General features: G+C 41.7%; 1 protein-coding gene across 2 annotated transcripts in view; it reads left to right on the plus strand.

Moving 5' to 3' along the window:
- grin3ba (glutamate receptor, ionotropic, N-methyl-D-aspartate 3Ba) overlaps positions 1 to 19,492 on the plus strand; it is an 81,528-nt gene that overhangs the window by 26,816 nt on the left and 35,220 nt on the right. For both annotated transcript variants that reach the window (XM_075448288.1, XM_075448289.1), the window contains exon 2: positions 12,680 to 13,383. In XM_075448288.1, coding sequence (XP_075304403.1) covers positions 12,680 to 13,383 — 704 coding nt within the window. The remainder of the gene's footprint in view (positions 1 to 12,679; positions 13,384 to 19,492) is intronic.

Here is a 19,492-nt window from a genome sequence, read left to right on the forward strand (position 1 = left end):
TCTGTACCGGGGACAATTATATTCAAAGTAGTGTCCTGTCCGCAAAGAATCCAGGAGTATGCTTGAAAGCAGATAAATCTGTCTAAGTTTATGGAGTTTTGATATTTAAAATTATATAAATTGTTAACTGGTTATATATTGTTATCTTGGTTAATTGGTAATATAAATTGTTAACCATTCAAATAATTTAATGGCTAACATTTCTAAACCTAGCCTGGTATCTGTGCTTTCTAAATGAACGAACCCAGCCGTCATAAAAATGAATATGGCATTTTAGTTTTCTTGAAACCACAAACATGCACAATTATCAAATTCCCTGCACTGCCAAATTACTCGCATCATCTCCACAGACGTGTTTGATTCCTCGTTTTACCTTCATTATCATTCACAAGTGTTTCTTTTTCCCTCTTTTCTGGTTTCACTTGCAAACCATCCAGCCATCCATTTTCTATACCCGTTTAATCCGTCGGTCGGGTCACGGGGGGGCTGGAGCCTATGCCAGCGGTCATCGGGCGAGATGCAGGGTACACCCTGGACAGGCCGCCAGTCCATCACAGGGCCACACAAAGACAAACGAGACAATGGTGTATGTTAGTATTTAATATTTACCAAATGCATCACATGGTGTCAACATGCAAAGCATTTTTGCCCGTATCCTAACTGTGTGTTTTATGTCCTCACCTTAAGCAATGGTTTTCTGCAATGGTGTCCAAAAACATGCATGTTAGGTTAATTTGTGTCTCAGGCATATCTAGTGTTTTTTAACTCTGGCAATGTAAAATGCAAGTGTATATTCTTAGAGACTGGGCTGAATTACCACACCAAAGTGGCAGAAAGCTAATCATTGGCAGGAAATAATGATTTCCATAATTCCATAATTGGAAATTAACAGAATTTAAGTTTTGTGTCAGTCTTTTAACCAGTCTTGGACTTTGTATGCAGATGAAACATATTCAACCCCCTTGCTTTGGAATTTCTCTTTTGAGGACAAGCCTATCTGCCATGTGCAATGTACATCTGCTTCAAAATGAACCTGAAGCTCTCCAGTGGATTAATTAAGCCTGTCCACGATATGTCCATTAGTTCTCACGAATGAATCAAAGTTTATTGGATGCAATAACGTGTCGTAACTGCAGGGACCAAAACATATGAAGTGCTCTCACACTGGAGCAGATAAACTCATGAGAGCGTGGTCGCTGCAGGTCTTGTGAAAAGAAATGAAACAGCTGTACATTTTTGTCTTGTAAACAAACCCGTGCATGTGCTACTTGAAGGTTCCTTAAAGGTCACGTCTGAAGGAAGAGATTGCGGCAAACAATTAGATCCATGTATGCAGGCTGAGTCATCAAAATGACTAATGGCACATTCACAAAGAAAAGGGCTTAGGGGCAATCTTAAGTGCATTGTTCTCATAATATTACTCATGTTTTTTTAATCTGGATCATCTCCCCAGATAATATTAAGTATACCACTTTATCCATGAAAAATGTTTTTATTTAATGGATTCTATAAGTGAGAAGAGCGACTACTTGTCATCCTTTTGAACACTTCAGTTGCAGCCACTATTTATGTGTTGGTTGCATCATTTTTCATGATCATTTCTGTTGTCAGTGGGGCATTTAGCCCTAGTTTTTGTTTATTATTGCAAGAATATGACGCTTGTTTCTTCACATCACACGGTTTAAAAAGAAAAAAGAAAAGCACTTTGTATGCAGATGAAACATATTCTACAGAGGCTTGTCCCTGAGCTCAACGGACACGGGCTCTGTGCTCGCCACTGTGTTTGGATGAATAATCAAGCCACCTGCAATAATATATGAATATTTCTGTTGTCCACAGAAGAAAAAGGGATACAATATCCTCTCCCGAGAGACACTTTTTAGCCGGTTTTCTACAGCTGCAATGCTTTGTAGTTTAGGCTCTGATGAAAAACACTGGATGAGGGATACATAATCATACTGCAGCGGATTTCAGTGCAAACAGCTGGTTGTCAAGGTCACTTGCTGGAATCCCACAATATATGCGTGTGAACAGTGAAAGCGCACTTTATTTCTTTTTACCTTTATAATTGTCCACTGTGTCCTTGAGAGCTATACCTTGGTCAAGGTTAAAGGGATGTGTCAGCTCTCAGAATGTGACTGTGTGTAAATGTGCGCATCATCAGCGCACAGCCATAAGGAACCTGCAGGCTCAGCATGTGCTGCAAATCATCCGTGGGTGAATAAAGGTTTAAATTTAGTTATCTAAGTTGTAGCTGTTGCAGACAAAATAATATGTGTACATCCATCTTGAATTAGCTGCAGCAGCCACTGCAAGTAATCCCCTCTTGAAAGTTATTCATTAGAACAACATTAGCACAGTTTATTCACACTCTATTGGCGGATAGAGCTAATGACAAGCACAGATGCTCAAAATTTATGCGGGCAAGTGCCTTATATTCCCCACATGGCAGGGTAGGAAAGTCGGTAAAGAAAATTCTCATTTAGCTAAATCGATCACCCAGCTTTCAACTGGCTGGTTTTGCTAAATTTATGTGAGAGGACAAAGTAATTAATGCCCAAATTGCCCAAGACAAACATCAATCATGGTCTTTAGACTAAACTTTTGGTTAATCCTTCCAAGTTAATACTTAGGTTTCGTTTTAAAGTGAGCGATGGCTTGTTCTCTTACAAGCACGCTCACTTGAAGTTTCATAGAAAAATAGATATGTTGTAACAAAGTTACAGAAATAACAGTGCAAACTTTGGAACTATAACCAATCTTTTCCCTAAAAGTTCCCTCCGTGGTATCTCAGTAACGAGGTTCTCAGAGCTGCCATGCTGCTTTAATCTCTTTCCATCTGCATTTATATCCATGTCCTTGTCCCAACTTTTCGAATACAGAACTCGTGTCTTTTGAAATTACTTTCTCTGAGGCATTTTCTCCATCTTTTTACTGAAAAGCAAAGCTGGCACACAGAACAAATCTAAATCTCACAGCGAAACCCCTGTAGTAAACAAGGGACAGCAGATTTGTTTCTGATTAGCATGAAAAACAACAATTTCCTAAACAAAGGTATTCAGGTGACTCATGTTTATACACTGCAGGCACAATTATGGGGGAAATTGTAGTGATTCATTTTTTAATTGAGCAAGCACAATGTAATCTGTCACTCCAAATGTGATTGAGCCTGATATTTGATTGTTTAACAAAGGAAAAGTGTGTTTTATTTGTTCACTCTCAATTTTTAGAGGAAGTGTGACAAATAAGTGACAGAAAATGATCATCTAATAACATTTCAGGACTGTCAATAGCATTCAGTGACTAATACACCCCTTCAACTTTGACATAATTACCATGAGCTCTCCACATATGGAGTCTGACAGTTTTTTTATTCGGTTAAGATCATTTTTTCACAGAAGCAGCAACTATAGCCACCCTAATGCTGTTTAACTTGGTGATTTTCCCTCCCTGTAAATCTCAGGTTTGAGCGACTCTACAAGTCTCAATAGGATTTAAGCTATGTGAGGAAGGCCATGTGGTTATTTGCTCATCTTTTGCCGAGCAGGAGGGTACTTGGATGCAGGTGTTTAAGGATAAAACATGACACTGTCACAAGAGTATATATGTATATAATATGTATACACACACATACATACAAAAAATACTGTGGGACTGTTTCCCTATGCTGTGCTTGTGTCCACATATTTACATGAAAAGGAAGACTCAAAACAATCAAGTGACTATCTGTTGAGACAGTTTTACCATATGCTGTAACGGAGCCTTGTTGTATCACTGCTTGAAGAAGGTAAATGTTTCAGTTTGGGAGTTGCTTTTCAGGGCATCTTCAACCAACATTCTTGCCAATTTACAGCTAATTGTTTGACTGTCCAGTGGTCACACCCTAATGTGGAGTCTTTCATCCATCTGAAAATAATTGTATGATTTTAAAATAATTGTTTCATGTCAGATGGTGTCTCTGATTTACCCTCAGGTTGGTGTTCAGTATATCTTTGTTTTTTTTCTTCTAAATGGTCAGTTCTCCATTTTGAAGTTTTTTCTTCTTTCTTCTTTCTTTTTTTTTTACGCATTTCAGTGTCTCCACTTGCTGCTTTTTGCAGTTTTGACATCGCAGATTTGACTATGTTGCACTAGAAATGTGCTGACGTCAGACAAACATGCTCATCTTTGCCCCAAATCAGCTCATCTCAAATGGTCCCTCATTCGACTGGAATTCCCTGTCACATTAAAGAGGCACTTCTGAACAGGGTGCCTTTTGTCATACATATCACCCCACATTCAGCTTTGAGTCTAATAGACCTTTTGTTCACTTTTCTGTCTCTGTCTTTTTTTACTCCCAAGCGTTTCCCTCTTCTCTAATTGGCTCCTTTATGCTCATTCTTGCACTTGAAATTGTTCACTTTCCGCTGTGAATATTCATTTCCTCAGTCTCTCATCTTCTGCCTCTCCATCCCTCCGTCATCTCTCTTATAGAGATGGATGAAAGGGGATATCAGGGAGTCTGGGAGGAGAGCTCAGCTGATAGGCTGAATCAAGGCAGGTCATTTACTCACCACAATCTCATCCATCCTGGGACTCGCACACATCCATTCAAACACACCACGCTGTCTTGCGCAAACACGTCGCCCCTAAATTACTTCCATCTTGCGGGGTGTATTATTTCACTCCTGGGAAGTCTAGTATGAGTTTTAAGTATTCAACTAGACTGGAGCAAAGGGATCTTTTCCATTAGGGATTTCTTTTCATTTACACACATTGAGTATACAAAACAAACTCATAGAAACGTGCACACTCACTTTTAGAAATAGAGATATCACACATACTCAGAGGCACACGCTCTACTCAGAGCTTTAGGTATCTCAATACTGGCATGATATGCTTTCACCAATGGGATTTCATTAATAAATGTGTCCCCCCCAAAGTGTTTTTCTGTTTGCAGCTCCGCTCCCTGTGGGCTGACTGTTAATGACATCACGCCAGTCTGCATCTGTACTTGGAGAACTGTTAATAATGTCGCCGTCTCATCGGCCCGTATGTCCGCTCATAAAATTACAACCAAGCACGAGGCTATTTTCTATCATGCCTCTGTGCCAAGACACCTAAAACAGCTAAGTTTACCACCAATGTGATAGCATGATTACTCCAAGTGCTTGAAGCCACCTCTATCCAGAGGGTTAGCAAGTCAGTGAGTGTGGAAGATAAAACTGGGACCGCGGGAAGGGTGGTGTGAGTTATGATCTAGAAAATCTCTGTGATGGAAAACCAGTGGAATGTGTTCAAGAGGGAGCAGGGGCACATCATCAGAATACAGCATGTATGTCCTACTGTAGGGTGGATGGATGAGTCAGGGGAGAAAATGCGATTACAGTGGCAATCATAACTCAGATTAGCCTTCCTCTGTACCTCTCTCCGCTGTTCAACACACAAATCAATCACCATCACATTCACTACGCCGCCTCATATCACACACAGGGCCACACCAAAAGGACAAATATTGTTCTCCCCCAGCAGAGAAAACAGCATTGTCTATTGAGCAAGGACAACGATCTCTCTTTAATAAATAACGGCAGCTATTATGATCATAAATAGTGAGGGGGCCAGAGGCTGTTTGTTGGGGGAGGATGATACATGAATCCATTCAGCATATTTTTGCTGTGGGCTTGTAACTCTGCTACTGAGGGGATCAAAGGAGCTCCTGACAAAAGAGGCGCAGATGCAGCGTGCTGAGATGACAGCCTTCTCCAATGCTAGCAGTGCACTCAGCACTAACACTGGCTGACTAGAGACCTGACTAACCAGTCCAGAACAGCACATTCTTATTGTTATTGATGACATCAGGACATTCACGGGCCCGCGGAGGCTCATTAAATCCAAAAGTTAACTGATAATGAAAGAGAACATTCTACTCTGGATTACTTCGTTTACTTTGACTTGCATGGAAGGATTTGCATACTCTGATATGCACTCTGTGTTTTAGTTATTCCCGCTGGATCGCCATTTGATTAAACTGTGGAATGGTGTCGCAAAAACTTCTTCATGGATAATGTACAAAGCCCAAAGCGCTTGGCTGGTTGGAGTGTGTGATCAGTCTGCTTTGCTCTGTGTGTCATGAAATGTGTGCACAGACGCAGCCTTACTCTAGTTTTCTCAGTTCTGCTGTTGCTTGGGGGGGGTGGGGGGGGATTGCTGATGTGGTCTGTGTCTTGATCACTCAAATTAATTTGAATCCGTGCTGAGAACAAAATTCCATCAAATGGCTTGTAAATCACAGACATTCGCATTTTTCACACAGTCCCACAAATACCATGGCAGACACTCTCACACTCGTGGACAAGTAACCTGGATGTGTGTGCACACAGGCAGGTTTTTACTTACACACCTACACAAACGCATCCACCCTGCTATGCTTGATTTGACACAGATGAACGAAATGACTGAATCACATTTTCTTTTAGCCTTTTTTTTCCCCACTCCCATAAATTCAGCCCCTCAAGGAAAAGAGAGGATGTGGCCTGTCAAGACCTTTATGGCTTTTCTCACAATTGTTCATGACTACAATGATATCTTTATGAGTCTACTGTAAAGCCCCCACCTTCTCCCAACCAGCTGCACCACCAAGAGACTAACAAGGTCCTTATGTTTAATGGACTCAACACTCTCATACCGCCAGCAGTCTCCAAACTGTCACAGCTATAGTATGAACAGCGTGAGCTGCGAGAAACCATTTCCCTCTAATCAAACTTAATTCAAAGTGTGCCTTGCACTTTGCGCCTGCTCTTTCATCGCGCTCCCCCGATGACCACAGTCTCATAGCCTACGTACTTTTCCTCTCTATCACTCTGTTGGAAATGTTGAGCAGAATTGGATTGAGTCAATGCATTTGCATATGTAACGTGGCTGTGACAATCAGACATACGTGGCACTATCTTCATCAACTGTTGACTTTGAAATGAGATTTAGCCCTTCTCTATGGCCAGTCCTGTGGGGCAGCCTAATAGTGTTTGCATTGTTGCTTATCACTCAGTTTCTCTGAGCTAACAGGCTGTTACGCACAGATAACCATAGTCATTTGCCGCGTTAAGTGGCTGATTGCTTCACAGTTTGTTTTTTTTTTGCGTGCACACGTGAGCGTGGGGCACACTTTCATGGATGTGCAAGCACTAAAATATAGTATAGTTGCCTGTGTGTGTGCTGCAGCTCGACGTGTGTATTTCTGCTTGTGCCGCGGCTGATTGCGTGTGTAGCATTGCCAACTTCTTCTTACCCCCACCAAGCTTAGCGCCACTCCCTGTCAGCATGCCTGAGTAAGATTAAAGTCACTCATATAACACTTATTCTCAGGAGACAGAGGGAAATTAGGAGAAAATTAAACAACGCTATTTGCATACAATTACACAACAGCAGTGCAAACAACCTAGTTAGCCTGGTCAGCTAAAGAGGGCGGCTCAGTTTTGCTTCATTAAACATGCAAACAACCGTGACTGGCCTTATTCAATCATGGATGTTGTTTAGACTGAGAAAAAGTCCCCCCAAAAAATTGCACACATTTCAACAGTTTATCTTTATCCATTATGTATGAACTGATGCCAGCATTAGCTTATATAATTTTGCACTGCAGTTTAAATCAAATAGCTTGGGTTGGATTTAGAGCATTTTCTGTGTGCTTGCGAGCCCACATTTGCTGACATTTTAGTTTGACATTCAGGTTACGATGCTCTCCCTTCTCATTTCAGGTGTCTGAAATCTATGGCTTGCACCCTGCTGAGAAAATATTTCTGTCTTCCTCCAGTCTGTCTTTCTTCTCTTTCTTTCCTCATGTACAATCAGAAGCAAAGCATCACCTTTTACCATCTTACACAGAAACGGATATTAAACCACATATCAATTTTTCTTTCATCTCTAACATAATTCTATCCCCTTGCCTCTCTTCCAGTCTCTCACGCCATCTTTCCTCCATTCAGCCAACTCACCTGATGACAGTGCTCTTGAAATATTAATGTGCTCAGTGAGGTGTTGATGTTTGGAGTGCTGCCCTGACCATGAGCTTTGTTTCTGGACAGAGAGAAAAGCTAAGCAGCCATTCAGAGGCTCAGGCAGAGGTCCATACAGCTGGGTGTAATACGAGGACAACATGCCCTCGGTCTACCCATCGGCGCTTTGCTGGATCCAAACGAGTCATGACTGCAGTGCTAAGCTAAAAATGCAGCCACAGAACAGGGAGATTTTGGAGTAAGTCAAGCTGCAGCAAGTTAAAGAGGTCCCCTGCCTGAGGCTGTGGAGGAAGGCCAAAAGGAGACACCTGGTTTTGTCTGAGCCTCAGCTCACATCTTGGGCCCCTTGCTTCCCCCAACCACCCAAACCTTCTGATAAACTTGGAAGCACATATGCTGCCATGTCCCACCTCCTTGATATTTCCTCCATGTTGATTTTAATAAGCTTTGAAATTGCAGGTGCTTCAGTTTCCTCTGTGTTATCTGTTATACTCAGGGAAATCTTTTTTTTTTTCTTTTTTTTTGCTCTAGGAGGTGTGAAAGTGGTGATGCTTATCTCGTGGAAGCCTAAATAAGGAATGTGCTCAGTAACTGAGGGGGCTGTTCCCCCTCCCCCCTGTTTTAAGTCAGTGCACTCCTGTAGGTATTTTTTTTTCCTCCACATTGCCCAGAGATCCCTGAGGATTTTTTGCTGAAGTATTCACACCTCAGTGTGTTTGTACTGTAACTGTGTGTTCTTGCATGGGTGCCCATGTGGGCTTTTATTCCCCGTACCAACTGCAGGTGTGTCTGTCCATGTGTGAGAGTTTTTGGTACATGTACTTGTGCACATGCACTTTGTTTGAAGGCCTGAAAATCCTTGGACCTTTGAGTCAAACAGCAGTATGGATTTGTTTCGTTGAGGTAAAGGTTCAGTTCAAGGCTCCTAATTTGCAGATGTGTGAGAGAAGCTATGTTTTCATATTTCATTTCAGAACAACGCTGACTCTCATTTTATCTGTTCTTATCTTTCATCCTTTTTTGAGTCTCTCTAACCTCAGGCTTACAGATAATGCTCTTACCTGAGCGCTGAAAAAGATAAGAGCATGCACTCAAAGATATACACAAACATATTCACACATTGGAGGTCCTTACAAGTTGAAAATGTGTGGCTACTTACTCAACCTGTTTAACAAAGCTTGAAAAAGACACAAGTTCTTCACAAATAAAAAAAAAAAAAAAAAGGAAAACAAATCAACCCGAGTGTGGGTTGACCTGAGTATTAAAGATGCTCAGCGACATGGCTTGCAAGATCAAGCTGGTTTGTCTGGAGTTGGTCCCTGCACCCAGAAACAAATCCCAAAATGCCTCACAAATATGTGTCTGTGTTTTAGATAAGTTAGCAAGCGTCCTGTAAACTTCCACAGACTGTACAGCCCCATTTTATCTCTTCCAGACAGTTATATCATAAAATCCATGCTGCTTGCCTGCCTCTAAAGATCAAAACTCGGCTCACGTTCACCTAAAAAAAAAAAAAAAAAAAAAACGGCAGTTTAAATATAAGTGCCTGATAACCACAACAGCAAAGTTGGCTCAGACCGGGAGCAACAGCAAACAGACACAAAGTCATGCAGACAGCCACAATGGACTTGAAGTTCTATTGTTATCACAACACAACAGTTTGCAGACATAAGCACATGCATACATTAAATCTGGCGTGTCACAGGGATAAACACTGTTGTTGCCAGCTCCTTTTGAAGACACGCTGGATTAAGCTGCAGCAATGACTGGCAGGGATTTCATTGTTCTACAAACGCTGCCATAATTCCTGATGCTATATGTAGGATTTTGCTTTTGTTCGAGTGAAAATGTTTTCCTCTTGTTTTGAGTACGAGTGCCAAACGTCTCATCTTAATAGAATCTGAAAAAGAAACAAAGTGTGCATGTGCAGCTCAAAGAAAAGAGCAAGTTCCAAGATCAAAAGGCTGATTGCCAGTGGACAGTGGTTTGGAATTGACCACAAGTTGTCCGTGGTATTGAGCTGAATTATTTATTTTTTTACATTGTGCTGCAACATTACTAACGTGAGTAATAACACAACACTGTGACAAACAATTAGCTGGATTTGCACCCAGGAGACTGAGGTTTGAATCCTACATGGGTCAACTTTTTTTATTTCTGTTTTAATTAACTAACCAGACTTTTAGGTAAGGTTAAAAGTAATCTATTCATAGGTTATTCTCTTAATTAACTCTTTGAAATTATCAAACAATGCTACCCGTCCCCCTGAGGAGCTCACTGATTCAGTTTTTCTGTGGTGCACCTCCGGGTCTGCTACACACTTTGACCACATGCAGAAATGGTCTCCCACAAAAATCTGTAAGTTTGTGCGCGGGCTATCTTTATTGTTTGGTGATTTTACTGTGTTATCGTATTACACATCACACTTGCGCCTACAGGATCAGCACAGCAGATGACTTTCAAGTTTTTCAATATCTTTAAAGGCAAGTTTGTTTTTTTTACAATCGGCAAGGCAGTTGTGTGCTTTTTTGCTTCCCTGGATCCTCTCTTGTGCTTGTCACATTTGATTGGCCACATTTTGTTTTTTGTTATTTTTCAAGATATATTTTCTCCTTCATCTTATGGGCTGGAACTCGGGTCCTTCGAGAAGACTCATACCTTCTTATGTTTTCAAAATTACATCACAGCTCGAACATCTGCCTCCTCCTTTTACTTTATTTAATTTTCTCTCCTTGCAGCAACTTCTCTAATGCTCCGGTTACCCCTTATTATTATCCTCACGTCTTCGCTCTTGAAGTAATTCTGCTGTTGTGCTCGCTGTAAGTCGATCTGGATAAGAGCGCCGGCTAAATGCCTCAAATGGAATTGAAATGGTAAGAGAATCTGTCTAAAAGTCAAGCAGGCTGGCCATAATTGGGCAGGAGAAATAATAACGGAATGCTTGCAGAAAACAGCTGACACAGCTGTGGGATGTCCCACAGATGAACATTATTACAATTAATTTGACAATGATGTATACAGTAAGAATCCCTCTTTGGTTTTTTAATAAGCTCCACAGACTGGGGGCGTAATTAACAGCTTTCTCTCATGCCCCCAATCTGCTACTCTGATTTGTCAAAGAAAGAAGAAAATAAAAAATTTTCTTATGTAGTTTGCCCCGAATCTGTGCCATAAATGAATTCTCAGATGAATCTTGGAGGAACTTAGAAAGGGAGCAGGTATAGATTTGCATAGAGATTTCTCCAGCTGCGTCAAGTCTCTGCATTGATTTTTTGAGTCCTTTAACAAAATCTACACGATGTTAGTTTCCTGACATTCCTGACTTTAACATGCTAAATGATGTTCACACCTGTTGTAGGCACCACCCTCCTATCTCTATTACCACCCGCCATCTTACCAACTACCCGCAGCATCAAATGCCTCACCTTTACAGACCTCCACTGAGTTTAAACGAACAGATCCTCACTTGTCCCCTCACACACACACACACACGCACGCACACACACACACACACACACACACACACACACACATATACCCCCAACCCCACCTCCAGTCACACACACACACATACAAGCCCCCTTCTGGGAGGATAAACACATAGGCTGCATTAATTCGTCCATCTCTCTCCACACTTCAAATAATTTTTTCTTACTCTCTTTAGGGACTTGAGGACTTTCAGCTGTCTTAGCTTAGTTCTCCCTGGAGGGACATTTTCATTTGAATGAAGGTGTCTGAGTGTGGGTTGGTAGGTAGCTGGGCTTAGATAGCTCATCTTCAAACACAGAAGCATGAGTTTGAGTGTGTTCCACATCCACATGTGTATCTAAGCATTCCTGCATGGTGGGCTTTCCGATGTATATTTTAAACGAAAAAAATAAAAGTGTGTGTGTGTGTGTATGTATGTGGGTTAAGGTTAGTTCAGCACATGTTACAAAGAGCCTGAAAATGTTTATGTATTTGTGCCAGAGGGTGTTCACGAGCCCTATTGCATTTCTATCTTATCAGTTCACTGAAGTAGAGCCATTCAAAGCAAATCTTAAGCCATGTTTGGCTAAACTTTGACTTATCTATATAAAAGCAGTCGCCCCTCTCAACCTTGCCCGAAGCACTGATCGGATGAAAAATGGATAGAAACCCCCAAAGGAAGGAGAAGGGGGGGTCCATCTGTGAGCAGCATTCAAGGACAACAGTGTTGTTCATTTTGGAACAGTATGAAACAAGCCAGTGTTTCAGTGGGGTTTGGAAATGCGGGCTCCTGGATGAACTGTGGATGCTACTGTTGTCTTGCCAAGCCAACTGTGATGTTGTGGCTTAGATGCGAATCATTGACTCCTTGTTTGTATCAGCCCGACTCTTCTCATTCAGAGTGAGAGATAATGAACAAATGTGACTGATTGTTTCTGATCTGTGTTGTTTTAAATTGCTACAGCGACAGGAACGGTTTTGCCGTACTCCAGTGCTCCTAAAAGTTGCCTTTAATGTGATTTCATGTTACTCAGCCCTGAGGTGTTGGGGTTTGGTGATATCTATTAATCTTTGTTCTGATCTTTTTTCTCCTCTCCTCCCTCTCATCTCTGCCTTTGTGTTCTCTCCTTATTTATTTATTTTTTTTACCCCCTGAACTTTCACTGCTTTTGTTCTGTCAAAACTCCTCCACTCTTCCTTCCTCTTTCTCTCTCTCATAGAACCGATTTCACCTTCAGATGTCGGCCCGTGTGCCTCCATCAACCCTGGGAAGCTTGCTTCTAGCCGTCCTGCAAGGGGGAGAAGGGGAGAGGGACAAAGGAAGCAAGGGAGAGGGTAGCTGGGGAGGAGCAGCTGTGATCTGCCCCGGATGGGATGAAGGTGGTGACGGTTTGCTGACTCACCTGCAAAAGCACAGCGGCCATGCCTGGCATCTGTCGGACATCATCAACCTGACCCGCATCACAGAGAATAGTAGGGAAAGACGGGGGGAAGCCAGTGAGGAAAGAAGGGAGGATCAAATGGAAGAAGAGGCTTTGAACATCATTTCCACCAGTTTCCTGAGCTCAACCTCTGCTATCTCCTCTGTACTGCTCCTGGGATCTGACCCCGAGTGTCTCTCTTCTGCCCTGAGGGCTGCCCAGCGTCTCGCTTCCTCACTACCAGCACTGCAGTGGATCATGGGATACCCCTTGTCTCCAGATTCACTACACACAATTGGAGGTCCCCTTGGACTCCTAGCCTATGGAGAGGTTGGCCGCAAACCGATAAGCTTCTACATACGGGATGCGCTGCAGTTGATTGGTCGAGCGGTCACTGAAGCGACGATGGTGAGGCCGGACTTGGCGCTGGTTCAGAACATGGTCAATTGTTATGACAAATTAAATCGACATGAATTGACCTCTTCTGGACAATATCTTTCCAGGTATGCAGAGATGCACATGTGCTCTATATACATTCTGATAAAAGAGTTGGTTCACTTGAAATGACCAAAAGATGCAAATACTCATTGCCTCCAATGATCTAATTGATCATTTAGAAAAATTCCACAGTTTGCGTTTATTTAAATCTTAAAACCTATCAAATGTAAGTTGTTCATAGTTATGTTTGTGTTCCACACATAGAAATAGTTTGCATTCTTAAAGCCATGCTGACATTCAACCAATGTGGAGGGCGGGGGATGTTGTCAATGCTGATATTGGCTTGGCAAGATTTTAGTCTCTTATCAGAAAGTGGATGCCAGCTTGAGACGTCTTCATTTAAGATTCCTTCTACCACCCTCACCAAGTGTCATTGAAAATAATTTTGTTAGTCCAACCTTGGGCGTTAAAAAAGAAAAAGAAAAAAAAGATTCTGAAAGTTTAAAGAGATGTGGATGGGATGTTTCACCAGAGATGAAAATACTGCAACTGGGTAGAAGGACCACCACTTTTTTCTTCAATGTGCTCAAACATCCACTGTCCTAAACTGTCCTGAGAGGACAATAAAGACAGACATAATGTGAGCTGAAAGTGGTGTCTGGTATTTTTTTTTTAAGTTAAACTGTAAATGATACAGTAACGAACAAAGATAAGGTGTTCAGGGTGGGATGGGCAATACCATTCAAATAACTGCAAGTTAATATGAAATTTGCTTAAACTTGATTTCCAGGAGAAGTGACAGCCATACTGGGTAATCCTGAATTCTCAGGCTTTTTTTTTTATTATTGGGACCATTTGTTTGTGAATTAGTTTTTAAGCTATCTAAAAAAAACTCATCTCTACCACGTGTAGTGTCCTGCAGTTGGTATAGGTTGTCCAAGAAAACTTCAGTGGTGTGTGATACAACGCACACCTTTCTGTAACCACTTCTAATTCTTAAATACTTCATAGCCTATGCAGCCACCCACTCTGCTAACTTATGTGTTAAAATTCAGAGACTTGCTCCTACGAGTGCATACATTTAAATCACGAAATGACATATTGATCATCCTGACAAGCTGCAGTTAAACTCGTTTGACTATGCCATTAAATGTCTGTAAGTTCATTAGCTTTCTGAATAACACTTTGGCATTTCTGTGGCAAAGTGCTGGCTTCATTTGAGGATCTGTTCGCTCTGGTGGTTGCCCTTGTCTGTCCTTTGCACCATGGGGGTGCTGACATCTGAACAGTGATGTTGTCCTGGAGGTGGAAAGGAGGCCTCTATGGCATACAGATAGACTGACACCAGAAGGTTTCAAGTTTTCCTCTATGCTGTTGCCACCATTTAAACCCCTGCAGCTTTTAATCAGACTTTGGACAGCTTTCACACGTCTGTCAAGGTGCTGTCCGTCGTACAAGTGCACACATAGGAAAAGAAAGTTGTTTAGAAAAATACATATTAAACGTTTTCACTTAAAGTGGAACTATTAATCCTCGTGCTTGGACACAGCAAAAAAACAACAGCTCACACTTACATACTTCAGAAAGCCAGTTAAGCCATATGTGGCTGATACTGTGTGAGGCACTGAAGTGCTAAAAATTCCCTCTAAAGTAGAATAATTTTGCTCCACCAGTTGACATGGATTTTCTTCAAATAGCACAATGGATAAAACAGCACGTAGCCAACTTCTGCAGTCATGTGGTGAAGAGAAGGATTTGTGGTAGGAGCTGGGTCCACAGCAGATACTTAGCACACACTGGTGCCTGCCAGCTGCGAGTGATCATCAGCAACACCCACATAATCACTCGCTGGATTCTCACGGTGCTCTACCCTTCTGTAGTTTAGCTGAGCACTGGGGGTGCCAGAACTGTCAGCCAGGATGGGCCAGAGGCTAAAACAAGTGGGGTGGGAGATGTGGTGTGATGCAGTTTTGTTAGACAATCATTTATCGTTAATCTGTTTCCTTCTTTAAAAACACAAACTACAAATGACAGAAGAACTCCTAAAGGCACGTCTTGAATATTGATTAGAGCTTAAAGGGGTAGTTTTACTATCTACTAGCAGGTCTGTAGTCAAGGCCACCTTTGTCGAGTCCAAGACAAGTCCAAGACCAGGACCGGTCGAGACCAAGTCAAGACCGAGTCCAAATAGGTTCAAATCCAAGACAAGGCCGAGTCCAAAAGACTTGAGTCCGAGTCAAGACCGAGTCCAGGACAGAAAAGAACAAGTTGTATGCATGACAGTATAAAGTCAATAATTTTGGGTTATTATTTGTTGATCTAAAAGCAAAAATAGTGTCACAACACCCAGGATTTGTAAGTAAAACCATTCCCCTTGATATCACATTATCTAATCTAAAGAAAACAGAATGATATAAGGTGATACCTATAGTTACAACTGATACAAACACCAATCCACTACTATTACCACTGCTAGGTACTAGTACTGAGCATTTGAGCAACTAAATTACAATATAGCTTCACTCCAGACATAGACAAGAATGACCAGTATTACCAGTGTACTCCTATGGTTGGTTTATGCCTTCCCTGGAAAAACAATATTGTGTCATTTTGTTATTTAGATGTGCGCTAATGAGAAATAAATAAAGACGCCTGGACTCGGTCGAGACCAAGAACCATATTTGGCAAGACCAGTGCCCGAGACCGAGAGAAGTCCAAGTCAAATACCAGCGAGTCCGAGACAAGTCCGAGACCATAAAAAAACGGTCTCGAGTCCGGACTCGAGTCCAAGACCGGACTAGAGTACTACAGCCCCGTCTACTAGTACTTGTGAGTAGTTAGTACCTTATCAGGCAGTCAGTATGGAGAAGCAGGGAGGAATTATCATGGGGGAGAATATAGACTACTGAGAGCAGGGACAAAAGAAAAGCAAATTTTTGTTGCTCCATGTCACAGGCCTGCAGCCGCTTGGTGTATCCTACCACTGATCAGCTTTAGAACAACCTGGAAAAGCACACATAAGTAATGCCCAGGAAGAAACAACCAGTCTGATACAACAACCTCTGGCGGACTCAAAAAAAAAAAAAAAAGAACGTCTTCGTTAACCCTGCACTGTTCCTCCTTCTAATTCACACATGTTAAAAAGAAGAGACAGAGCTTCGCACATCAAGCCAGCGTTTGCGGAATCAGCTGAGTGATGACAGAATCGTAGGTTTGAGTGGCGAGTTCCACGATGCTGGCTTAATATGCACAGGCACACAAGAGGGGGGATTGTTTGACCCCTGTAACTACCTCCTTTGACGCACCAGATAGTTCGCACTTTGTCCTGAAAATCTTCGCTTTTCATGTGTGAGCATGGCTATTGATGCTATCATGTGAATGAGCCGTCACAATCACTTATGACACCCTGGTCTTGGGTTAAAAATGGTTGCACTAATTGATGAATGTGACCGGCAGAGAGAGTTCTTTTTGCCGTACTAATTAAAGTAGTTACAAAACTTATTTGTAAGTGCCGACAGTTTCAGTTGTTATATGCTTTTTTCCATTAGTAAATAATGGTCCTGTTGCAAGTGTATTGTGGGTATAAAGCTTAGCCAATCTTTCTGCACCAGTCATTTAAACACTATTCCTGAATTTTGCACTCTGAAAGGGAAACTTCCATAAATATATAAACAACAGGGCCAGGCACAAGTTATCTCACTACGTCCAAGCCCTCCAGGCACTAAATTACCAATGTGCCTAGAGAGTAAATATCAACAGTATTTTTTTTTATGCCAAAACAAGATTTGTGCAAGGCAATAATAAATCTGCCCCTGAATCTAATCCCTTCCATCAACATACATTTGCATTTGTTTTATTTATTGATTTGCGACACACTTTATGCAACAGATACAAGTAACTTGCTTTTTTCTAAAGGGGAAGGCTTGATTTGTGACTACATTTTCATGGAGCATCCTGTTTTTCATATCTTTCGTTCAGGTAAAAGTTCAGCAGACGACAAAATAAGATACACACAATTACAAAATGTTATCACTTGACAGCCGTAATTTTTGTATTCAATGTTGCGTTTTCTGTTAGGTTTTATTATGGTTCACACCTCAAGGCGACCATACTTCAAAATTGGATACGTCCAGTACTTTATGACTAAATGCTCCCATCAATCTTTAGTTGCTGTACATTTCAGTTCATCTGAACAACTATTATTGTAGCTATGGTAAATATTCTACTTGCCAAACATCAACATGCTAACTGTCTTATTGAAAGCATGAGAGATTGCTCGCCGAGTGAAAGTGCAGCTTCACAGCACACGGTATGGTATGTGGACTCTCACGTGGAGCCTTTTACTTTGAACAAAAAAACAAAGCTACAAGTCTGAAACTTCATGACGACACCATGGGGAATTGCAATCTTTTTCTGGAGGGCCAGTTTGTATATAATCTAAATTTCCAGAATTAGCTATTTATCAAGGAGTCCTTCACAATATAGTGTCAGTGACCTTTTTTCTGGCCTGAGAGAGACTGATAAAAGGAAGTTTAACTCCATGCCCTCCCTATATACTCCCTGATTCTTATCCCTTCCCTGCAACAGCCAGACATGCCATTGCTCCAAGGAGCCCTAACAAAGCTGAAGGAAGTGAGAGACTTCCACATGGAAAAGGCAATTAACAACTCAATGCTCCAAGGGACAAAGCGGGGAGGGCAGAGGGAGATATGAGCTCCTATGAGCAGGCAATAAAGGTGTGAGAGAGGAGAGCAGAGAAAGGCATAATGTTACTGTTTCAGATTCAAAACAGTGAAGTAATATTTGTAAAGTCTGGGTAAAAAGATGAGCTACTGGCTACTTTTAAAATTGTCTTACCGAATGGCCAGATTAAAAAAGAACCCAAAAATATATTAGAGAAAGAGCAAGAATGTGGTCAAACAAAGACAAATATATGGCAGACGGAGGAAGTGAGAAACGGCAAAGAGAAAATGGGACGAAAGTCAAAGAAAAACTTGAATGGACAAAGGACGTGGGGGAGGAGAGTGAGGCGGATAAACCGCTGTTGTTATCAGAGTGAGATCTGCCACTCACTGCCATCTCACATGACACAGCTGCCACGCCGATTCCATCTCCACAGAAGAGATTAAAACCATTGAAACAGGCAAGAGGGAGTAAACTTTCCTCCAAACTAAAGGCGATGGAGCGATAAAAGACGGGGACACATGCCCAGGACTCTCTTATAGAGTCATCACTTACCGGCCACTCTGCTGACATTCAGTCTGAGCGCGTAAACCGGGGACCAGGTGTTTGTGAGAGGAAGCCATCCCTCTCTGACACTGCTGGCTGACTTATCAAGCTGCTTTGACATCCACAATTATTCTTTAAATCCAGCCTCTGGTCTGAAGCAACAAAACAAACATAAGAATTGCAGCAAAAGGGTGGTGTTGTTTGAGAGTGTGATGCACTTTTCACTTCGCTGCTCCTGGGCCATCTATGTATTATTGCACAGTCCTATTCTACTCTCTTATCTGTGGGCATAAATCCAAAGTTGTCACAAACTGCGAGAAAGGGGATTTTGCACTTTCCCTCTCAGATAAGAGATGTAAAGTAAAGCTTACATTGTGGTCAGTTCTTTTTTTTTTTTTTTCTGTGGCCAGACGGAGCCATTACAGTATGAGTCAGGGGTGGGTTAGTTTGATGAATCTGCTGTCTGTTAAATATGATGATTCAGCTGTGCTATTACCATGAGTGATTTCATCTTAAGGCAAGGCTAGCACTTCAGCTTTATGGTCACAGAGACAGAGAGAGCTGCTGATGAGGAAACATAAGTTAATGTGGAACTTGACGGGAATGGCCCTCGCATCAGGGGCATTTTTAATCAGGTTCTTTAGAGTTATAGGGATGCTGACGTAAATTTAAATGTGAAGATGTAGGGCAATGAACCAATCCACGAGCAGAACACACAAACCCTTAAAACTTGGCTTGGAGGAGAGGTTAATGACCCACATGATCAATTTAATCTTTTCATTATCCTTTGCATATCCCATAATTAATGGAGAAAGCTCTCCAGCCGCCGTTGCATTCTAAGCACATCAGCTCATACATGTAACTTGCGAGATGCGAGCAGGAATAAGAGAGAAGTGTGAATAAAACAAAGAGCGGGAGGCAAAATATGTATTTTTTTTGCTCTGA

This window comes from Odontesthes bonariensis, chromosome 17, assembly GCF_027942865.1.
Source record: "Odontesthes bonariensis isolate fOdoBon6 chromosome 17, fOdoBon6.hap1, whole genome shotgun sequence".
Lineage (NCBI taxonomy): Eukaryota > Metazoa > Chordata > Actinopteri > Atheriniformes > Atherinopsidae > Odontesthes > Odontesthes bonariensis.